General features: G+C 44.3%; 1 protein-coding gene across 1 annotated transcript in view; it reads left to right on the top strand.

Annotated features, from left to right (window-relative positions):
• LOC310867596 (sodium channel protein type 3 subunit alpha-like) overlaps nucleotides 1–17,607 on the top strand; it is a gene marked incomplete at both ends in the record, with an annotated part of 191,259 nt that overhangs the window by 110,756 nt on the left and 62,896 nt on the right. Inside the window, 4 exons of the mRNA XM_083777711.1 lie at nucleotides 3,019–3,159; nucleotides 3,764–3,884; nucleotides 4,472–4,668; nucleotides 15,941–16,061. Coding sequence (XP_083633837.1) covers nucleotides 3,019–3,159; nucleotides 3,764–3,884; nucleotides 4,472–4,668; nucleotides 15,941–16,061 — 580 coding nt within the window. The remainder of the gene's footprint in view (nucleotides 1–3,018; nucleotides 3,160–3,763; nucleotides 3,885–4,471; nucleotides 4,669–15,940; nucleotides 16,062–17,607) is intronic.

Raw genomic sequence — 17,607 nt, 5'->3', positions numbered from 1 at the left:
ATCACTCAAGGTAAACAAAATAGACCTAATTCTGCCCAACATGATGTAATCCCTCCCCGTGCAGCGTGAATGTGTAATTCTAACCCTTTAATTGTGGTGTGTGTGGTGTGTCTGTTGTTAGACACAGTGATTAGGGGACAGGCACAGGAAGCTGCTACTCGATCTACCTGACCTAGACACCTTTGTCTCACCCGTACGCACACACACACACACACACACACACACACACACACACACACACACACACACACACACACACACACACACACACACACAGAAGAGAGAGAAGCTAATCTAATCTGTCTAAGAGCAGAGCTCCGAATTATTCAGCAGTTTGTCGAACAGTGTCTCACACATTATTCATCGTGTGTGTGCGTGTGCATGCGTGCGTGCACGCACGCACGCACGCACGTGCTGAACAGTGCCTCAGACATTATTAATATCAGAATCATAAACCCAGTGAAACACTGTGATGTCACTGTGATGTCATCATCTGATGTCATGATGTAACACAGTATGGTTCTCCACGGTGGTGTCCCTTATATATATATGCTGCATTCACATGAAATCAGGCAAGCCGTATAGACGACAAACGGCAACACCTGCTGGACAGCAGGGTAGGGAACGGTAAACATATTAAATATTTTAAAATTGATGCCCGAGCTCTGCCGTTGCCGGTTCTGGCTGCCGTGCCATCCTGATCCGTTTACCGTCCTGCTCCCGTCCACTAAAATTAAGTCCGGTTTGTCGTCTACCGCTTGCCTGATTCCTCGCAATACGATCCATTGAAAGCTTGAAGACATTTTCTGCAAATTGATTCAGTCAACTCAGAGGGAAACGAGTGGGGGATAACTACTAAATGACGTATAGGTTAAAGTAGTTCAAGTCCACATACTTGGTCGTAGGTCATTGTTCCAATATATTCACATGAACGTTCCCCTTTTACAGCGGTGGAAAGTAACTATACTAGGCTACTTTTACTCAACTGTGTTTGTGTTTTTGTTTTGGTTTGAGTCAATGAGGAGTCAGGACTCAGGACCATATTTTGAATGATCAATCAATTCAATTCAATTCAATTCAACAGGCTTTATTGGCATGACGTTTTACAAGTGTTGCCAAAGCACAATCACAGATATGACAAACAACATAACAACATAATATCAATGACATGATTTTTTTTAATAATAATATAAAATAAAGCAGGTGGTGCAGAAAATAAAACATGGCATACTGTATGTGTGTCCTACTGGTTGTCCCTTTTCTTGTGACAGGAATTGACATATTTTGCAGCCAAAACGGCACATTATTTCTGTTCCCCCAGAAGGACTGGTAATCTTTCCCTTTCCGTCATACTTCGGAATTCTGGGAAGTTTGTTTCAAATTTTGGGAAGAACTCCTCTCTAATATTTGTGTAGTTTTTACATTGTGACAGCACAGCCTCTCCTCTCTGGGCAGCCAGGTCTGTCTGTGTCTGCCCTTCTCTATTGCCAGACTATGATCACTCAGTCTGTACATTGTCAAAGTCTTTCTCAGGTTTGTATCAGTTACTGTGGTTAGGTAGTCTGCCACAGTATACTGTCTGTTTAGAGCCAAATATGTTTCTAGTTTGTGTTGTGATTGTGTGAGTTCGTTCCAATATGTGATGTATTTATCTTTTTCTTTAGTTATAGTTTGGTTGGGTCTAATCTTCTGAGTGATAGTGTAGCTGCACTGAGGCTGTCTGGGGTTTGTGATGTCAGAAGGTGAGAGGTCAGCTAGTTTCAGAACCAGCTGACTGAGGGGGCTCCTTTGGATGTTCAACTCTTGGCAGGCAAGGGCTTTATAATGGTAACAGGCAGGGTCACTCTTTTTAATATGGCTCCAGAATTTAATAGATCTTTTCTGTATATTTAGAAGTAAAGGATATTGGCCTAATTCAGCCCTGCATTCAGAGTTTGGGCATTCTTCTACTTGTTCACTTTTGGCGTTACATCATGGCAAGGTAACTACACAACCCAAACCTATACGAAAGTGGTCTTGCACTTTAAGTAGCTACAATTTGAGGTACTATTACTTTACTTGAGTATGTCCATTTTTCAATAGCCTACTTTTACTGCACTACACCTCGAAGGCAAACTTTGTACTTTCACTTCACTACAATTATTTGAAAACTGTAGTTGAGAAAGAAAAATAATATGAAGTATGAATTTTAAGATGGATTATATTAGCCCATTTAGACCTGATTAACGTCTTCTAAATCCTATAACGGATGTCTGCAAAATATATATGTTTCTCAGTGGTGTTCCATGGACCAGCCAAAAACAAAGACTTGAGTAAAATGTCACTTTTTAAATATATTCAAAGGTTTGCTGGCATTTTCAAGATTTTTTTCAAAATAGCTACAAGCTGGTGTGTAAAATATGGCTAAAATGACACCAGTTTTAACCGATTAATGAATCTGTTAATGAGTGTCTCTCTCCCCAGGTGTTGTTAATGAGCGTCTCTCTCCCCAGGTGTTGTTAATGAACGTCTCTCTCCCCAGGTGTTGTTAATGTCCGTCTCTCTCCCCAGGTGTTGTTAACCGTTTCAGTTCATACGACGAGTGAGGCCGTCATAAGGATCCCGAAAAATTAGTGCCTACGACATCTGTGGACGTCCTAGGCTTTTCGCTTTCCGTACGCTAACGCTCTGTGCAACTATTAGCTTGTCATTGACTCCCATGTTAGCGCGGCGGAAAGAATGACTCGTATCTCCTAATCCAAGGCGCTCTCCGTGGTGATGAATGGATCGATATGCTGACGTTTCATTTCTGCTCCTCATCCGTCTCTCCCGCAAAATATGAACGCTTTTTGGAGCGTATTTTTTTTTAATTAAGATGATCGGGGATGTGAGGTCACTTTGTAAAGTCAACTTTTTTAGGAAAGTGTTTCCGGTTCATGGCTTTCAGAGTAAAAGCGATCAGACAACTCTGGCACCCCGGAGCTTCTATTTTGATGCACTTCCGCCCCAGGTGTTGTTAATGAGCGTCTCTCTCCCCAGGTGTTGAACCTCTTCCTGGCGCTGCTCCTCAGTAGTTTCAGTTCGGACAACCTGTCGTCTCCGGACGACGACGGAGAGATGAACAACCTGCACATCGCCATAAACCGCATCAAAGTGGGCGTGGCCCGGGGCCGCACAAAGGTATACCTGTCTGTATGTCTGTCTGTCTGTCTGTCTGTCTGTCTGTCTGTCTGTCTGTCTGTCTGTCTGTCTGTCTGTCTGTGATCTGGCCTAGTCCACGGGACTCTGGAGTCACCGGAGGATGTCAACATTTTATTTATTTTTTTATAATTTTTATCCCACGATTTTGTAACCCATTTTTCGATGGAGGGGACGGGGGCGGGGCGCATGCTCAGATCAGTGAACCAATAGGATACAGCACCATGATACCGCCATAATTTTCCGCTATTTTTTGCAACTGAATGTTCCAGCCATTCAGTTGCAAAAAAAGAAAAAAATATGAGTTTCTTTGAAAATAATTTGGCGATCCCCTAAAATAATTTGGCGGGTTGAGAACCCCTGCGACCAGAAATCATGGTGGCTGGGCCAGGCTCTATAGGGAAACACCACTGTGACAAAACTGATTAGCCATGCACTGTTACACTGAAAACGGTGACCAATCCAATTCCTGCAGCTTATTAAATAATAAACTTGTTGCGTGTGCGTGTGCGTGTGTGTCTGCGTGTGTCTGTGCGCGTGCGTGCGTGTGTTGTGCCTGTGCGTGCGTGCGTGCGTGTGTGTGCAGGTGGTGGAGTACTTCAATGGGAAGTTGAAACGTCGCAGACAGAGGCGTAACGAAGCCAAATCGGTGAAACTGAAACGTCTCAGCAGCGCGAAGCCCCCCGAGGCCAACGGCGCCGTTATAGGTATGGTGACACTTAAACACACCCCCCGGGGGTGATTCCGTTGACACAAATATACCATTGGGACGGGACTACTATTATATATTGGCACCTGCTCATTTAGAAATGACCTGGGGACGTCTGTGAGAGCATGGCTGAATTATGTGCGGAAACACAAAGATTTTTAATCAACAGGAACATTTCCAGAGTGGGCGCTGGTAAGAACTCAATTCTACCCCAAATTACTGAGATGTCAATTCGCACGGAATTACTGAAATATGGTAGGCAATTTGGCCTGTAATTAGCCCTTCGCTAAGTCCCTCCCCAACCCGTCCTCATCCTAAAGGCACGTTAGCAGCGAGGAGACGGGGCAAGCTGCCCTTCTCTCCCATTGGGATGCATGTTAAATGACGGGATTTATCCATATAAATATCGGGTTTGTATCAGGATTTGACATTTATAAGTTAGATTTAGGGATGCGTTGTGAGCTTGGAGATTGAAAGCCTGCACATTTGTGGCTTTAATACGAACTTGTGTGTGTGTGTGTGTTCGTGCGCGGCTGTGCGTGCATGCAGCTTTAATACAAACCTGTGTGTGTGTGTGTGTGTCAGGGCGCCATGTGGAAACGTTCGTGGTGACCCCCGATGACAGCTTCCTGTCCAACCCCTCGCTGACCATCAACGTTCCCATCGCCGTGGGCGAGTCCGACGTGGAGTTCCCCACCGAGGATGACGATGACGAAGATCAGGGCGACACCTCCGACGACGATGAGCGAGAGGACGCCACACACACCGAGACCGAGGGAGAGGTAGGAGAGAGGAGAGGAGAGAAGAGGAGAGAGCCTGCTACAGGCCGTTGAAAAACCTTGTCTTCCCCAGAAACGGCGCAATGAATGTCGTTTCTGAGATAGAGCTTTGAATGCAGCCTATACAATGCCAGTGGATGCGCCCCCATGGCGCTTTGGCATGGGGGTTAGATCAGCATATCCGCCTGGGTGACAGCAGACTGTTGGTCGAGTGCTGGTGCTGTGGCATGGGGGGTCAGATCAACATATGGAATGAATTCTGTACTGGCCATATATGGAGCGTGTCTTGAGTGTACAGGGTTTGATGAGGTCAGATCAACATAATGGAATGTCAGAACAGCTCCTATATGGAGGTCTAAGGGTTTGAGGTTTGAGGTCAGATGTTGAGTCGCTGGCCGGCTCCATATATGCAAATCTAGGTGAAGATCCAGTCTACTCCATGTATGGCTATCCAGGGTTTGATGTTTGGTTGCGCTGGGGTTTTGCGCTCTGAAAATAGTAGATCTACAAGCTCAGTTTGTAGATCGGCTATTTTCACCATGCAAAAGAGTGTAAAATCTCCATTATGATGCCATCAATCAAGGCCTGCCAAAATCAACTGTAGATTTTGTCGACTATATATATTCTTATCATATTTAGTCGACTAAAACTAAACTAACACTAATACCTTTCAGATGACTAAAATATGACTACAGGTAAATACAAAATGTATTCCAAAGACTACATGACTCAAACAAAATCAAAGTGAAATGTGCATCTGTGTCTTATTTTTTTTTAATACAACGTACTGTATACTATCTAGGTCAGTTACAATGTAATCTCTCCAGACAGATTCTTGCTCTGCTGAGAGCAGAATCTGTCAATGTAATGTTGTTGTTCATATACCAGCACCAGTGTCCTGACATCACATGGTCCATGCCCTGGGTCACGCCCCCAGAGGCAAATTCAAAAGGAAACAAAGAGCAGAGGGTGCTGTTTTTTCTTTTCTTTGCCGATGGGTTCCCAGATTGAGACCTGTACGGGCCCGTCGGCCACCCCGTTGTCAACTTGTCATAGCACCCGTCTAGACGTCTGTTTCCCACTTGGAGATCTCCGTGTCTGCCTGTGTCTGAAGAGGGCAAACTGTGGAATGGTTAAGTAATCAATTGTCAGGTGTGGGGTTGCCATGGCAATCAATTGGCTGAGGCAGAGGCTGGGAATTGCACAGGTGAGGGCACTTGGTGTCCTCATTAGGCCCACTGGCAGAGCCTGACCAGAGCCTTTTGTGGTGGTTCTGGACAACCGTGGTCCGACTCGATACCTGGCACTGCACTCCCTGCGGGGGTGTGGAACGCGTGTGTCGAATGTGAAGTCGGTGTGTCAAACGGTTCTCGAGTTACGTGCATTACACACGCGCAAACACACACGTGCGGCGCATTTATAGTAGGATAGTGGTTCTGACTGCAAGTCAGTGTTCCTGCCCAGGTTTGGTGCTGGTGGTTGGTTGGTGGGTGGAGGCCAGGGGGGCCCATTTCGTCATCATCCTGCTATGCTCGTGGCTGCGGGGCCGCTCTTTTTGCTGATGCTGTCATTTTGTTGACACGGCGTTTGTCGCACCAGAGGGGACGGAGCCTTAAGGATCGGGGGTGGGGTCACGTTTCATGAAACAAATAATAAGATCGCTGGCGGAGCTCGCCGTTCCCACAAGCTAAACACATTGAGTATAGTAGAGCGGAATATAATCACCGTCATACACCGAGCTTATTTGCTCTTGTATATCTTTGACATCGTTCTGTCGGCTGGCCTGCAGGCTTTGTTGGCGGTTAGAGAAGGATAATTAATGTGAATGACGTTGATATGATTTTAATTCATGACAACGTATCACTGTCTATCAGGCTGCTGTCTGTGAGCAGTGATACTATAGCTCTAATAATAATAATCTCTCTCTCTCTCTCTCTCTCTCTCTCTCTCTCTCTTTGTCTGGTTTTCAAGCTATAAAAGAGCTGCGTTAATGCACATTGCAAGTTAGAGGGAAGGGAAGACTATCTTACAAAACTATAAAAAAATCTCTCTCTCTCTCTCTCTCTCTCTCTCTCTCTGTAGCCTACAGACAGTTACTTTGTAAATGGATGGCACAACTTACGCAACTATTCATACAATGAGCACACGCACGCACGCACGCACGCACGCATGCACGCACGCACGCGTGTGTCATCTTCTCAGTATGGAGGTTGAATGCCTGAGGCAATGCATTATGGTCCAACGGAAATGTGCGCGTGTGTGTGAGTGCGTGCGTCTGCTATCTGCTAATATTCATAATTGTAGCTGTCGGTCAGAAACCTTGCATCTCCATGTATGGACATTTTATGTTTTGTACACATCCTGATCTGCTATTTTCAAATACCCCCCCTGAGGTTACTATCAGAATTCCCATATAGGAAATTCTTTCTTTCTTTCTTTCTTTCTTTCTTTCTTTCTTTCTTTCTTTCTTTCTTTCTTTCTTTCTTTCTTTCTTTCTTTCTTTCTTTCTTTCTTTCTTTCTTTCTTTCTTTCTTTCTGTGTTTTTTCATTTGCCAGATTGCCCCTTGTCCTCCTGTTGCCACCATTGCCTTCATTGTGTTTTTTACTCCCCTTTAGAATATTCATCTTCACTAAGATTGCACATTCGTTGCTTTAGTTTAAAAAATGAATGTCTCAGTAGTTATATAGAGCCCATGAAGTTGTCATGGAGATTGGAACAAAACAAGGAAGTGAAATATGAAGTGAAATAAGTGGAAATAGTATGTGGGAGCTTGCTTGGAGGAGATTTTCGCAACCAAGAGTCTATGACGCGTGGGGTGTTTTAGGGAAGGGAGAAGAGTGTACGGCATGTGGAGCGTTTTCCAGGGTGTTTTAGGGATGGGCGAAGAGTCTAGGACGTGTGGAGCGTTGTCCAGGATGTTTTTGGGAAGGGAGAAGAGTCTAGGGCGTGTGGTGCGTTGTCCAGGATGTTTTTGGGAAGGGAGAAGAGTCTAGGCCGTGTGGTGCGTTGTCCAGGATGTTTTGGGGAAGGGAAAATAGTCTAGGGCGTGTGGAGCGTTTTCCAGGATGTTTTGCGGAAGGGAGAAGAGTCTAGGGCGTGTGAAGCGTTGTCCAGGATGTTTTGGGGAAGTAGAAGATCGAGTCTATAGGGTGTGGGCAGCGTTGACCATGGTGTTTTTGAGAAGGGAAGGGCAAGCGTCCTTGCTCCTTGTGTGTGAGGTAAAGGGCGTATAGGGGTGAATCATTCCCGGAAGGTATGGTGGTTCCATACCCTTAATTACCTTGTAGGTCATCCCCAGTGTTTCGAGGAGGCTGTACTGTGGTATCTACTGATAAATGCTGATGGTGTATTTAATATGCCTAGCTTATATATGCTATAGCATAACACTACTGAATCATTTTCTGTCTTTCTCTCCACACATACCTGTACATATACTATTGAAAATAACAGATATATACAAGCTCACAAGGCCTCTCACTAGCCATGTAACGATTCACTCAACTCACGATACAATTCGATATTAGGTTCACGCTAGATTTTTAATACAATTATTTTCCAGACAAAATGACAAAACATATTTATTATTACCCCCCCACCCGAGCTATTCATCTCATATGTACCACATTTTCACAACTTTTATCTAACTACATTGCAAAACAAGAATACCGTATTTCCTCATTTATAAACCGGGGCTTTTATTTGTACTTTTATTCATAATGAATAAAACCACATTTTCACCCAGTAAAATGTACTGAGCAGAGAGAGAGAGAGAGAGAGAGAGAGAGAGAGAGAGAGCCTTAATCGTTTGTGTACACTCACATATTCTTCAGGACATTTCTAGAAATTACATGCTTTGGGTACTGACAATAATATGCAAAAACTTTTTTTTTTCTATTTTTGAGAGAGAGAGAGAGAGAGCCATGTTGCAAATCCTTTCCAGGTGAAGAAGCAGCGACTCTACTCCGAGTTTCTCTCGCGTGACTGAACTTCTCACCCTACAGTAGGAGATGCATTTTGGCCGCTTGGGTCATGACCCACACTTCATGACCATAGGTGAGGCGATTGCTCGGTAGACAGAGAGCGTTGCCTTCTGTAACAGTGCGGTACAGGTTAGAAATAAGTCATGCGCTTTGCTGCCTGGCAATTGGATGAAATGTATGTCCCTCGTGACATTGTATTTTATGTTTATTAAAGAGACGGTCAATGAACACACTCTCTCTTCTCTCTCCTCCTGTGCTTTCCGTTTTGTCTCTAAATAGAAATGGCACGTGTGTGTGTGTGTGTGTGGCGCTCCATTAGTGCCACGCAAAACGTTGTGCGCGTCGCGTGCACGCGTTGGATTTTTTTATGCGTGCGTGCGTGCGTGCGTGCGTGCGTGCGTGCGTGCATACGTCCGCTCAGCGCAGGCCATACAAAAACCATACTGCATTGGTAGTGCACATGGCCGCGTTGAGTTTTTTTAATGCGTGCGTGCGTGCATACGTCCGTTCCGCGCAGAAAGCACCGCTGCTTTGACGTATGCTTTGACGCATGCTTTGTGGCTTGCAGCTCTGCACCCACGTTAACGCGTCGCGTTACTACTGCATCGCGTTCTGTGTACTGTACTGCATCGCGTCGTGATGTCGTGATGTCGCGTCGTGTAGCCTAAAAATATAAAAAAAATATTAAAAAATATTAAAAAAATATTAATTATTATTATAATAATAAATATTAAAAAAAAATATATATATATATATAATATATATATATATATATATATATATATATATACATATATAAAATAATAATAATAATATAATATTAATAATATAATAATAATAATAATAATAATAATAATAATAATATTATTATTTAAAGCTATATCTTTAAATTAATTAAAAATATTAAAACAATTATAATAATAACTAAAGTTTGTTCATTAATCGTTTGTTCATAATCATTATTATGATTATTATTTTTAATGAGTTATGGCCTCATTAATTCCTCATTAATTCGGTGTTCATTAATTAACACCGATTGCACAACACAATGGGAGAGTTTATAAGTGCTGCCCGCCCACTGCTGTTTTGCACAGATTAATAGCCAGATTAATTCATAACATATTCAAAGTAATAAATGTCCTCTTCTCTGCTGTGGTCAACATGCTTCAATGCTGGAGACTGAGTGACAGCAGAGTTTGACCTACTTTTGAACAGGCACTCAGGTAATAGCTAATTAATTATTTGGGCGCGCCTCTAAATTCCAATAGCATACTCCAGGGTTCCCCAATTAATTTTCCTCAAGGGCCATATTTTGACTAGAGTACCAGGCTGGGGGCCAAGTCAGTAATGCCTTGCTCCGAGCTGACAGTTTCCTCTGTGTGTGTGTGTGTGTGTGTGTGTGTGTGTGTGTGTGTGTGTGTGTGTGTGTGTGTGTGTGTGTGTGTGTGTGTGTGTGTGTGTGTGTGTGTGTGTGTGTGTGTGTGTGTGTGTGTGTGTGTGTGTGTGTGTGTGTGTGTGTGTGTGTGTGTGTGTGTCTGTGTGTGAACACCTGTGCTGATACAGCACCTTCTCACCTCTCCTCTTTAATCATGTTATGCACCTGCGCTCTCTGTCTCTGTCTCTCTCTCTGAATGTGTGCATAAACAGAGATGTTACGAGCCTTACCACAAACACTACCATGTTAGTGCAATGCATAATAGGCCTCACTCACACCTAAGACACATGTGTCCTGTGTGTCATGGCCGGCTCAATACATTTCCAATGGGAGTCACATGGTTTATGACACTACGTCTTCTTTTTTCATTATTAATCTGTGGAACCAAGTCAAACTAAATGCACTCTGGGAGCTCATCATCAGCAAAAAAAGAAAGAACAAAACAGCGCCCACATTATCTTTTGGATTCGTTCAGTCAGGTGAGAGAGCTTGTTCATCTGCCGTGTTTGATATCCCGCCGGGTTAGATTTTAAAATGATAAATACATATGTAAATACACAAATAAAACACAATGTTGCACTCTATGAAGCCCAGCCAGTTGTTCATATGAAACACAAAGCTGAAACGTAAAGCAGTGTGGTATACACTGCTTCGAGAGGCTTCGATATTATGGAAAGTGAAGTATGCATTTTTTTTTTTTTTTTTTTTTTTTTATCCCACGATTTTGTAACCCATTTTTCACCCCTGTGTCAATTATCTAATGTGATCCTGGGCTCTACACACCCTCCACCAACCTAGTCCCCATACATGGGGGACATGGGGAGAGCAACTGACTTGAACTCATGCTTCCTTCATGCCTGAGTGTCCAAGTTGCTCCTTTACACCTGTCAGGGGGGAGTTTCCCTGGTTGGACGTAGCGCGTGGAAGGAACACGTTATTCCAACCAGCCTTTCCCCTCCATCAGGCGCCCCGGCTGGCCAGGGGGAGGCAGTTTAGTGAAGTATGCATTATGGGGTTGTCCCGGTCCAATCTCTGCGTGATCGGAAATCGGGGGCCGATCATGTCTTTTTCTTATGACTGGAATTTGATCGGGAGCAAAAAAACATGATCGGAACATCCCTAGTATCAATATTATATCTATATAACGAAATTAGACTGAATATTGTCTATAAATAATAATAATAATAATAATAATAATATACAGTACATCACCAATAAAAGACAGACAGAACTACAGCTTGAACAAATGGCTGTTGTGCTAGCTAGTGGAAGTCAAAGGGTCTTGTATTTGTTGTATTTATATATATATTATATTTTTGCCAATCATAGATAGAGTAATAATAATAATGATAATAATAATCTTTATTTATATAGCACCTTTCATACAGGGTTGCAGTTGAAAGTGACCTTTGCTAGAATGACCTTCGCTATTGTTATGAATGCCTGTTCATAACCTGATAACTGAAGCTGAAGAATTCTTCTCAAAAGAGGCAATTGAATATGCCCGCCGCCCCTCCCTCTCTCTCTCTCTCTCTCTCTCTCTCTCTCTCTCTCTCTCTCTCTCTCTCTCAGTGGCATGTAGGTGTCTCTCTCTCTGTGTTATGCAGTTATGTCATTCGTCATTCCTTGGCCCTTCACAGAAACTATTTCATCCATCTCCTCATCGTACATGTCCGCTCATTAACGCTCCATGGGGAGGTGTGTGTGTGTGTGTGTGTGTGTGTGTGTGTGTGTGTGTGTGTGTGTGTGTGTGCGTGTGTGTGTGTGTGTGTGTGTGACAAAATATATTTGAGAAAGTTGCTCCCCTTACAGACAGACAGACAGACAGACAGACAGACACTATGTGTGTGTGTGTGTGTGTGTGTGTGTGTGTGTGTGTGTGTGTGTGTGTGTGTGTGTGTGTGTGCGCACACGCATGCACGTGCGTGTATGTGTGTCCAAGGAACAAGGCGATCACAGATTGATTTTTAACAAGTCTGACATTTGGTCGTGTATAATACGACAGTAGTCTCAATCTCCCTGTAGTCACTGGAAATCTGTGTGCAAAGCCTGAACCTTTCAGTACATGTATTGTACAAATTAGGGATGTCCCGATACACTTTTTGAGTGGTGCAACCACTCCAAGGAACAGCAATGTCCGTGTCCGCCTATGTACCTATGTGGTCATGAGCACGAGTATATGACTATTAGTACCAGTAGGGTTTGCCAGAAACAGATAGAGAGAGAGATAGTATTAGTGCTGCACTGTTGCCTGATAATGAGAGAGAGAGAGGAGAGGAGGGGGGGGCGGGGGGAGGGGAGTTGCACCACTCAGTTCACACGGGTGTGATTTTTTCCTCTCCGATCCGATCCCGATACCACAATTTCTGTGTTAGCCGATACGATACAGAATACCGATACCAGAGAATAATATATATTATAATAAAAAAAGAAAGTCCACCGACTGGGAATATATGACCAAATAAGGGCCGATCCGATACTTTTCCGATACTGATACAGTATCGGGACATCTCTAGTACAAATGCAATATATATGTGTTGACCCTGTACCTACGGATGTTGACTGGACATTAGGAACCTGCATTCACCGTATCAATCCATTCAACACACTATAGACTGGTGCCCGACTGTAGAGCACAGAGTCGGTATAACGATGGAAGTTGGAGATCCATGCCGCACCCGGCTATGCAATTCCACCCATCTGTCCGTGTCCCTTTTATGCCCATATATGGAGATTTCTGTGACTGTCTCTCCGTGTCCCTTTATTCCTTATGGCGTTCTGTGTGAGGCATGCCCAAATCAATGTTTTCAACAAGGGCGGTGCAAATAAGAGCGATTTTAAGCATGTGAGCAACATAACTGTTTTAAAGTATTGTACAGTAACAACTAAAGTCTCTTTATTATTTATGTTGTACTATTACTTCAAAACAATCTAAAATAAAGGATTTAAGGTCATTAAAGTTGGGCTGTTGTCTGAGTCCAATGCATTTCTGCCTACTTCCGGTCTGGGACTTGTCCCAGTTGGTTGTCCCCACGCTCAATAGAAGTCTATGTAGACCATTGGACTGGCCCCATGCAGTGAACGCAGTATGCATAACTCTGTCTATATCTAAGGCTCTGGCCCAAATTAAGTGTGTTGCCTAATGTCCGGTAGTGACTATACACTCACCTATGATCATGATGTGTGGGTCATGACCGGAAGAATAAGGTCGCGAATACAAGCGGCCAAAATGAGACGGTTGACTGGCATCTTCCTTAGAGCTATAGGGTGAGAAGTTCAGTCACGCGAGAGAGACTCGGAGTAGAGTCGCTGCTTCTTAGCCTGGAAAGGAGCCAGCTTATGTGGTTCGGGCATCTGGTTAGGATGCCTCTCGGGCGACTCCCTATAGGGAGGTCCTCGAGGCACGTCCCACTGGGAGGAGACCCCGGGGCAGACTCACTGGCCTTGGAATGCCTCGGGATCCCCCCCAGGAGGAAGTCACTAATGTTGCTCTGGAGAGGGGAAGTCTGCAGCTCTCTGGTGGAGCTGTTGCCCCCACGCCCCGACTACGGATAAGCGGTTGAAGATGGATGGATGGACAGGGAGTGACTTAGGTCACATTCTCACCTAATACTTCGGTAGACTTGATGCGAATGGGCGGAGAAGTTGGGATTCTTGCATATGCAGCAGGGGGTACCTTTATCAATGTGTTCCATTCATAAACTAGCCTACACATTGAAATCTATGATGATGAAATTATACTCAATTACTCATAACGTGCATGTGCCGTCGGGGACCCCCCCCCCCCCCCCTCTCTCTCTCTACTCTCTCTCACACACACTATACGCATACAGCCACGCACTGTTCTTTTGGGCATGGAGGCACAGCGCTGAGCGCACTGAGAACAGACAGCAGTGCAAAATATTTACAAGTTTATCGAGATGAAAGTCCCTACTCCCCAGTCCCCAGACTCCCCACACAGTGACAGCACTCCATGTTGGCATGTAGGCTACACTGCAGTATTTTGATGTGTTTCCTTAAGCAATTGATTAATGTACTCGTCCTCATTTCGATCAGGGCTTCGGTCTCCTCATTCGACCACGTCTATCCACGGTAACGAGACATTTTTGCGCTGCGTACAATATGCCTTCTCCGTCTCCAACTGTGTTCAGCTCCTCACCCGCCACATTGTTTGCTTAATTTCCTTTATTTACTGCGGATTGCATTCCCACCTGCACCGATTCGTAATCAAGTGAGATTGGAAGCGAAGATTGGACAGCAATGGCACAAATCAAACGCTGAGTGAAGAATCGGCAACGTTAATACAGACCTAGCTTGTGATGGAGTGAAAGAGGTTGATTTGTGTGTGGGAAGCTAATTTCTCACTGTGCTGCAATCAACACATCCAAACAGCAGGAGCTTGCATCTCTAAAAATGTCTCTAAAAACAGTGATGTTTACTGTATTCATGAGCACAGAAACACGCATGCACGCACGCACGCACGCACGCACGCACGCACGCACGCACGCACGCACGCACGCACGCGCGCACACACACACACACACACACACACACACACACACACACACACACACACACACACACACACTTTAAAGGGCCATGAAAGCCTATTATGCTGATTGTGTGAATTGTTTTCCACTTGCAGGTGAAAAACTACAGCAGGGTAAAAACATGGCAGGCTGCATGGCAATGACCTTATAATATACAGTGATGTAAGCAACACAGCTGCATACGAGTGACCTTATAGTACACATTAAGCAACACAGCTGCACGCATAAGGCTGACCATGTCGGGTGATGTAAGGCTTTACATTGTAAAGCAACACAGAGGAATAATGGATTTTCGGGTGTGTCTATGCTTACTATCTCACGCACTCATTATTGAATTGATTAGCTGCAGCTGTGTCTGGTCTGCCATGTTGTTAATCTGCCGTAGTTTTTTAACTAGGACAATCAAACAATCTACAAAATCAGCCTGGGGGTTTCATGCCCCTTCAAATGTAAAGTATTTTTTTATTTATGTATTTATTTTTCTTACCGGTATCTATCTATAAATGCACCACGTCTCTCTCTATACTGTATGTACAGTATGTCTGTGTAACTCGAGAACCGTTCGCCCCACCAACTTCAAAATTCGACACACGTGTTCCACACCACCACAGGGGGTGTAGTGCCCGGTGTCGAGTCGGTCGGACCCACGGTTGTCCAGAACCAGAACCACCCCAAAAGGCCAGAGGCCAACGGGCACCGCTGTAGAGGCCCCACGGGCACCGTTCTAGTTATGAAAAATGTATTCATATTGTGATAGTAATATCGTTGCTATAGTTTAGAGTACCAAAGCCCTGACGTCACTCGCTCATCCTCTGGATCACAGAAGGTTTTCTCTATGGAAAATAACATTGGGGTCATGTTATAATCGTATCATAAAAAATGTGTCCCAACAAATGAACAAACTGTCCTAGCACTATTGTCGCGGAGGAGGCTCTGTATCCTTCCAGTCTGGCGGAAATGTCGTTAATACCGCGGCGGTCATTAGTGTTTTCTCGCGGTCAGTTGATGCTTATGAGTCAATGTTTTGAACACGGTGCTTATATGAAGAGATAATAATTAAACACGTCTATGGGAGTTTAGAAAGGGGGGAAACTGTGTGGAAATTAGTTTGCGATGGTTTTTGAAAACCTTATGATCATATACAGCATGCCAACATTCAAAGAGTAGTTAAAGTGCATAATTATTTACATTAATCACAGTTTATACAGTTTATAGGCATTTTCGCTCCCGGCAGTGTCAAAAATCATAACAATTCTACACTTGGTAACTGCTTGCTGGTGATGCTGATTGGCTGTGTGTCTGTCAACAGAAGGAAGAGGACAGCCTATCAGAGGGCAGCACCGTGGACCTGAGGAAGCCGGGCGAAGAAGACGATGAGTCCTCCGAGATGGACGAAGAGGCGATGGAACCAGAGAACTGCTTCCCTGACCGTGAGCACACACACACACACACACACACACACACACACACACACACACACACAGACAATTAACACGGACTTTGCCAGAAACGAGGAACACGAAGTCTTAAATTAGTATACCCTAGCCCGAGATTCTCGGGTTTGAGGGCTTGTATTCTTTAATCAATTTTTTTATCCGATCGTATCGCTAGCTGATGTTGCTAACCGCATCAACACAGAGTGGGACACTGGCCGCGGCCATTTTGAACATGCACGCGCATCCACTTCCAGTCTAAGCCCACCATTCACAGCTCTGTATCTCAGAAAGGACACTGAGGGGGCTGTTTCTGGTGAATACAAGTGTTTTCAACGGGCTGTACAGCAGGCGGGCTAACACTCGCGGTCAGCTTTTTCCGGCTTTTTCCGATTACAACAACATCCGGGTATGACACCGCACAGCAGTTTGTCATTGGAACATTCGGTTACGGATATTTGGCTCTTCAAAGTAAGTGTTACGTGCTATAAAACCTTGGCAATATACGCTATAGAGGGATTAATTAATGCTGGCGTGAATTGAGTTAAATGTAGAATAGTGGAATGAACCTTTATTCCACTGAGACATTTGGCCTCAAACTTTCATTCCTCCTGGATTTATCACCCCTCCTTCCTCCTGACTCAGCTCCTCCTCTCCTCTCCTCTCCTCTCCTCTCCTCTCCTCTCCTCTCCTCTCCTCTCCTCTCCTCTCCTCTCCTCTCCTCTCCTCTCCTCTCCTCTCCTCTCCTCTCCTCTCCTCTCCTCTCCTCTCCTCTCCTCTCCTCTCCTCTCCTCTCTGAGACATAGGAGAGAGAGAGAGAGAGAGAGACAGAGAGTATAGTTTTTTAAGATATATTCTATTCTACCACAGGTCGTTTCGAGGAAGCAATTTGATTGGTTGAAACAGCCTTCTAGCCGGTGGTTAAACCACCACACACCACCACCTAATCAAAACAAAGAATCCAGCCGCTCTGTTCTCCCAGAGCGCTAGCAAACTCGGTGGCTAGGCTAGCTAGTTTATTGGGACATTTGTGGTCGTAGTGACTACATCTGTCATTAAAAAAATATATTCTTTCAGCGATTTTCTTTGTTTTAAGGGTAACTGTGGTAGAATTGCGATATTACACGAGAGGGTGTGGGTTAACGTGATTATTGCCACTTCAGTGATGCTTGCGGAACTCGACTCCGTCTCATTCCTGACCGCATCACTGTCGTGGCAATAATCACGTTGACCCACACCCTCTCGTGTAATATTGCTTAAGTAACACATTCAGCTCTGTTTGGGCCTTCATAGTTCATATAGTACGGGAATGAAAAAAAAGTGAGAGAATGGGGAGAACCTCAATGGGGAGTATGAAAGCTGTTTTATGAATATATCATTCAAAGATAGGAAGACAGTTGTGACTGTCTTCAACAATCTGTTTGGAGCATGTACAGTATATATTCTACAGTATATATTCTACAGTATATGTAGATTGCTTTAGGCTGACACGGCATAATAGCTCCATTGTTGAAGAACAGAGGAGGTACAATTACATTATTCA

Source organism: Protomyctophum parallelum (genome assembly GCF_964188405.1).
Source record: "Protomyctophum parallelum genome assembly, chromosome: 12".
In the NCBI taxonomy this organism is placed as follows: domain Eukaryota; kingdom Metazoa; phylum Chordata; class Actinopteri; order Myctophiformes; family Myctophidae; genus Protomyctophum; species Protomyctophum parallelum.
The sequence above is the reverse complement of the archived record's forward strand: the minus strand, read 5'-3'. Positions and strand labels throughout refer to the sequence as shown.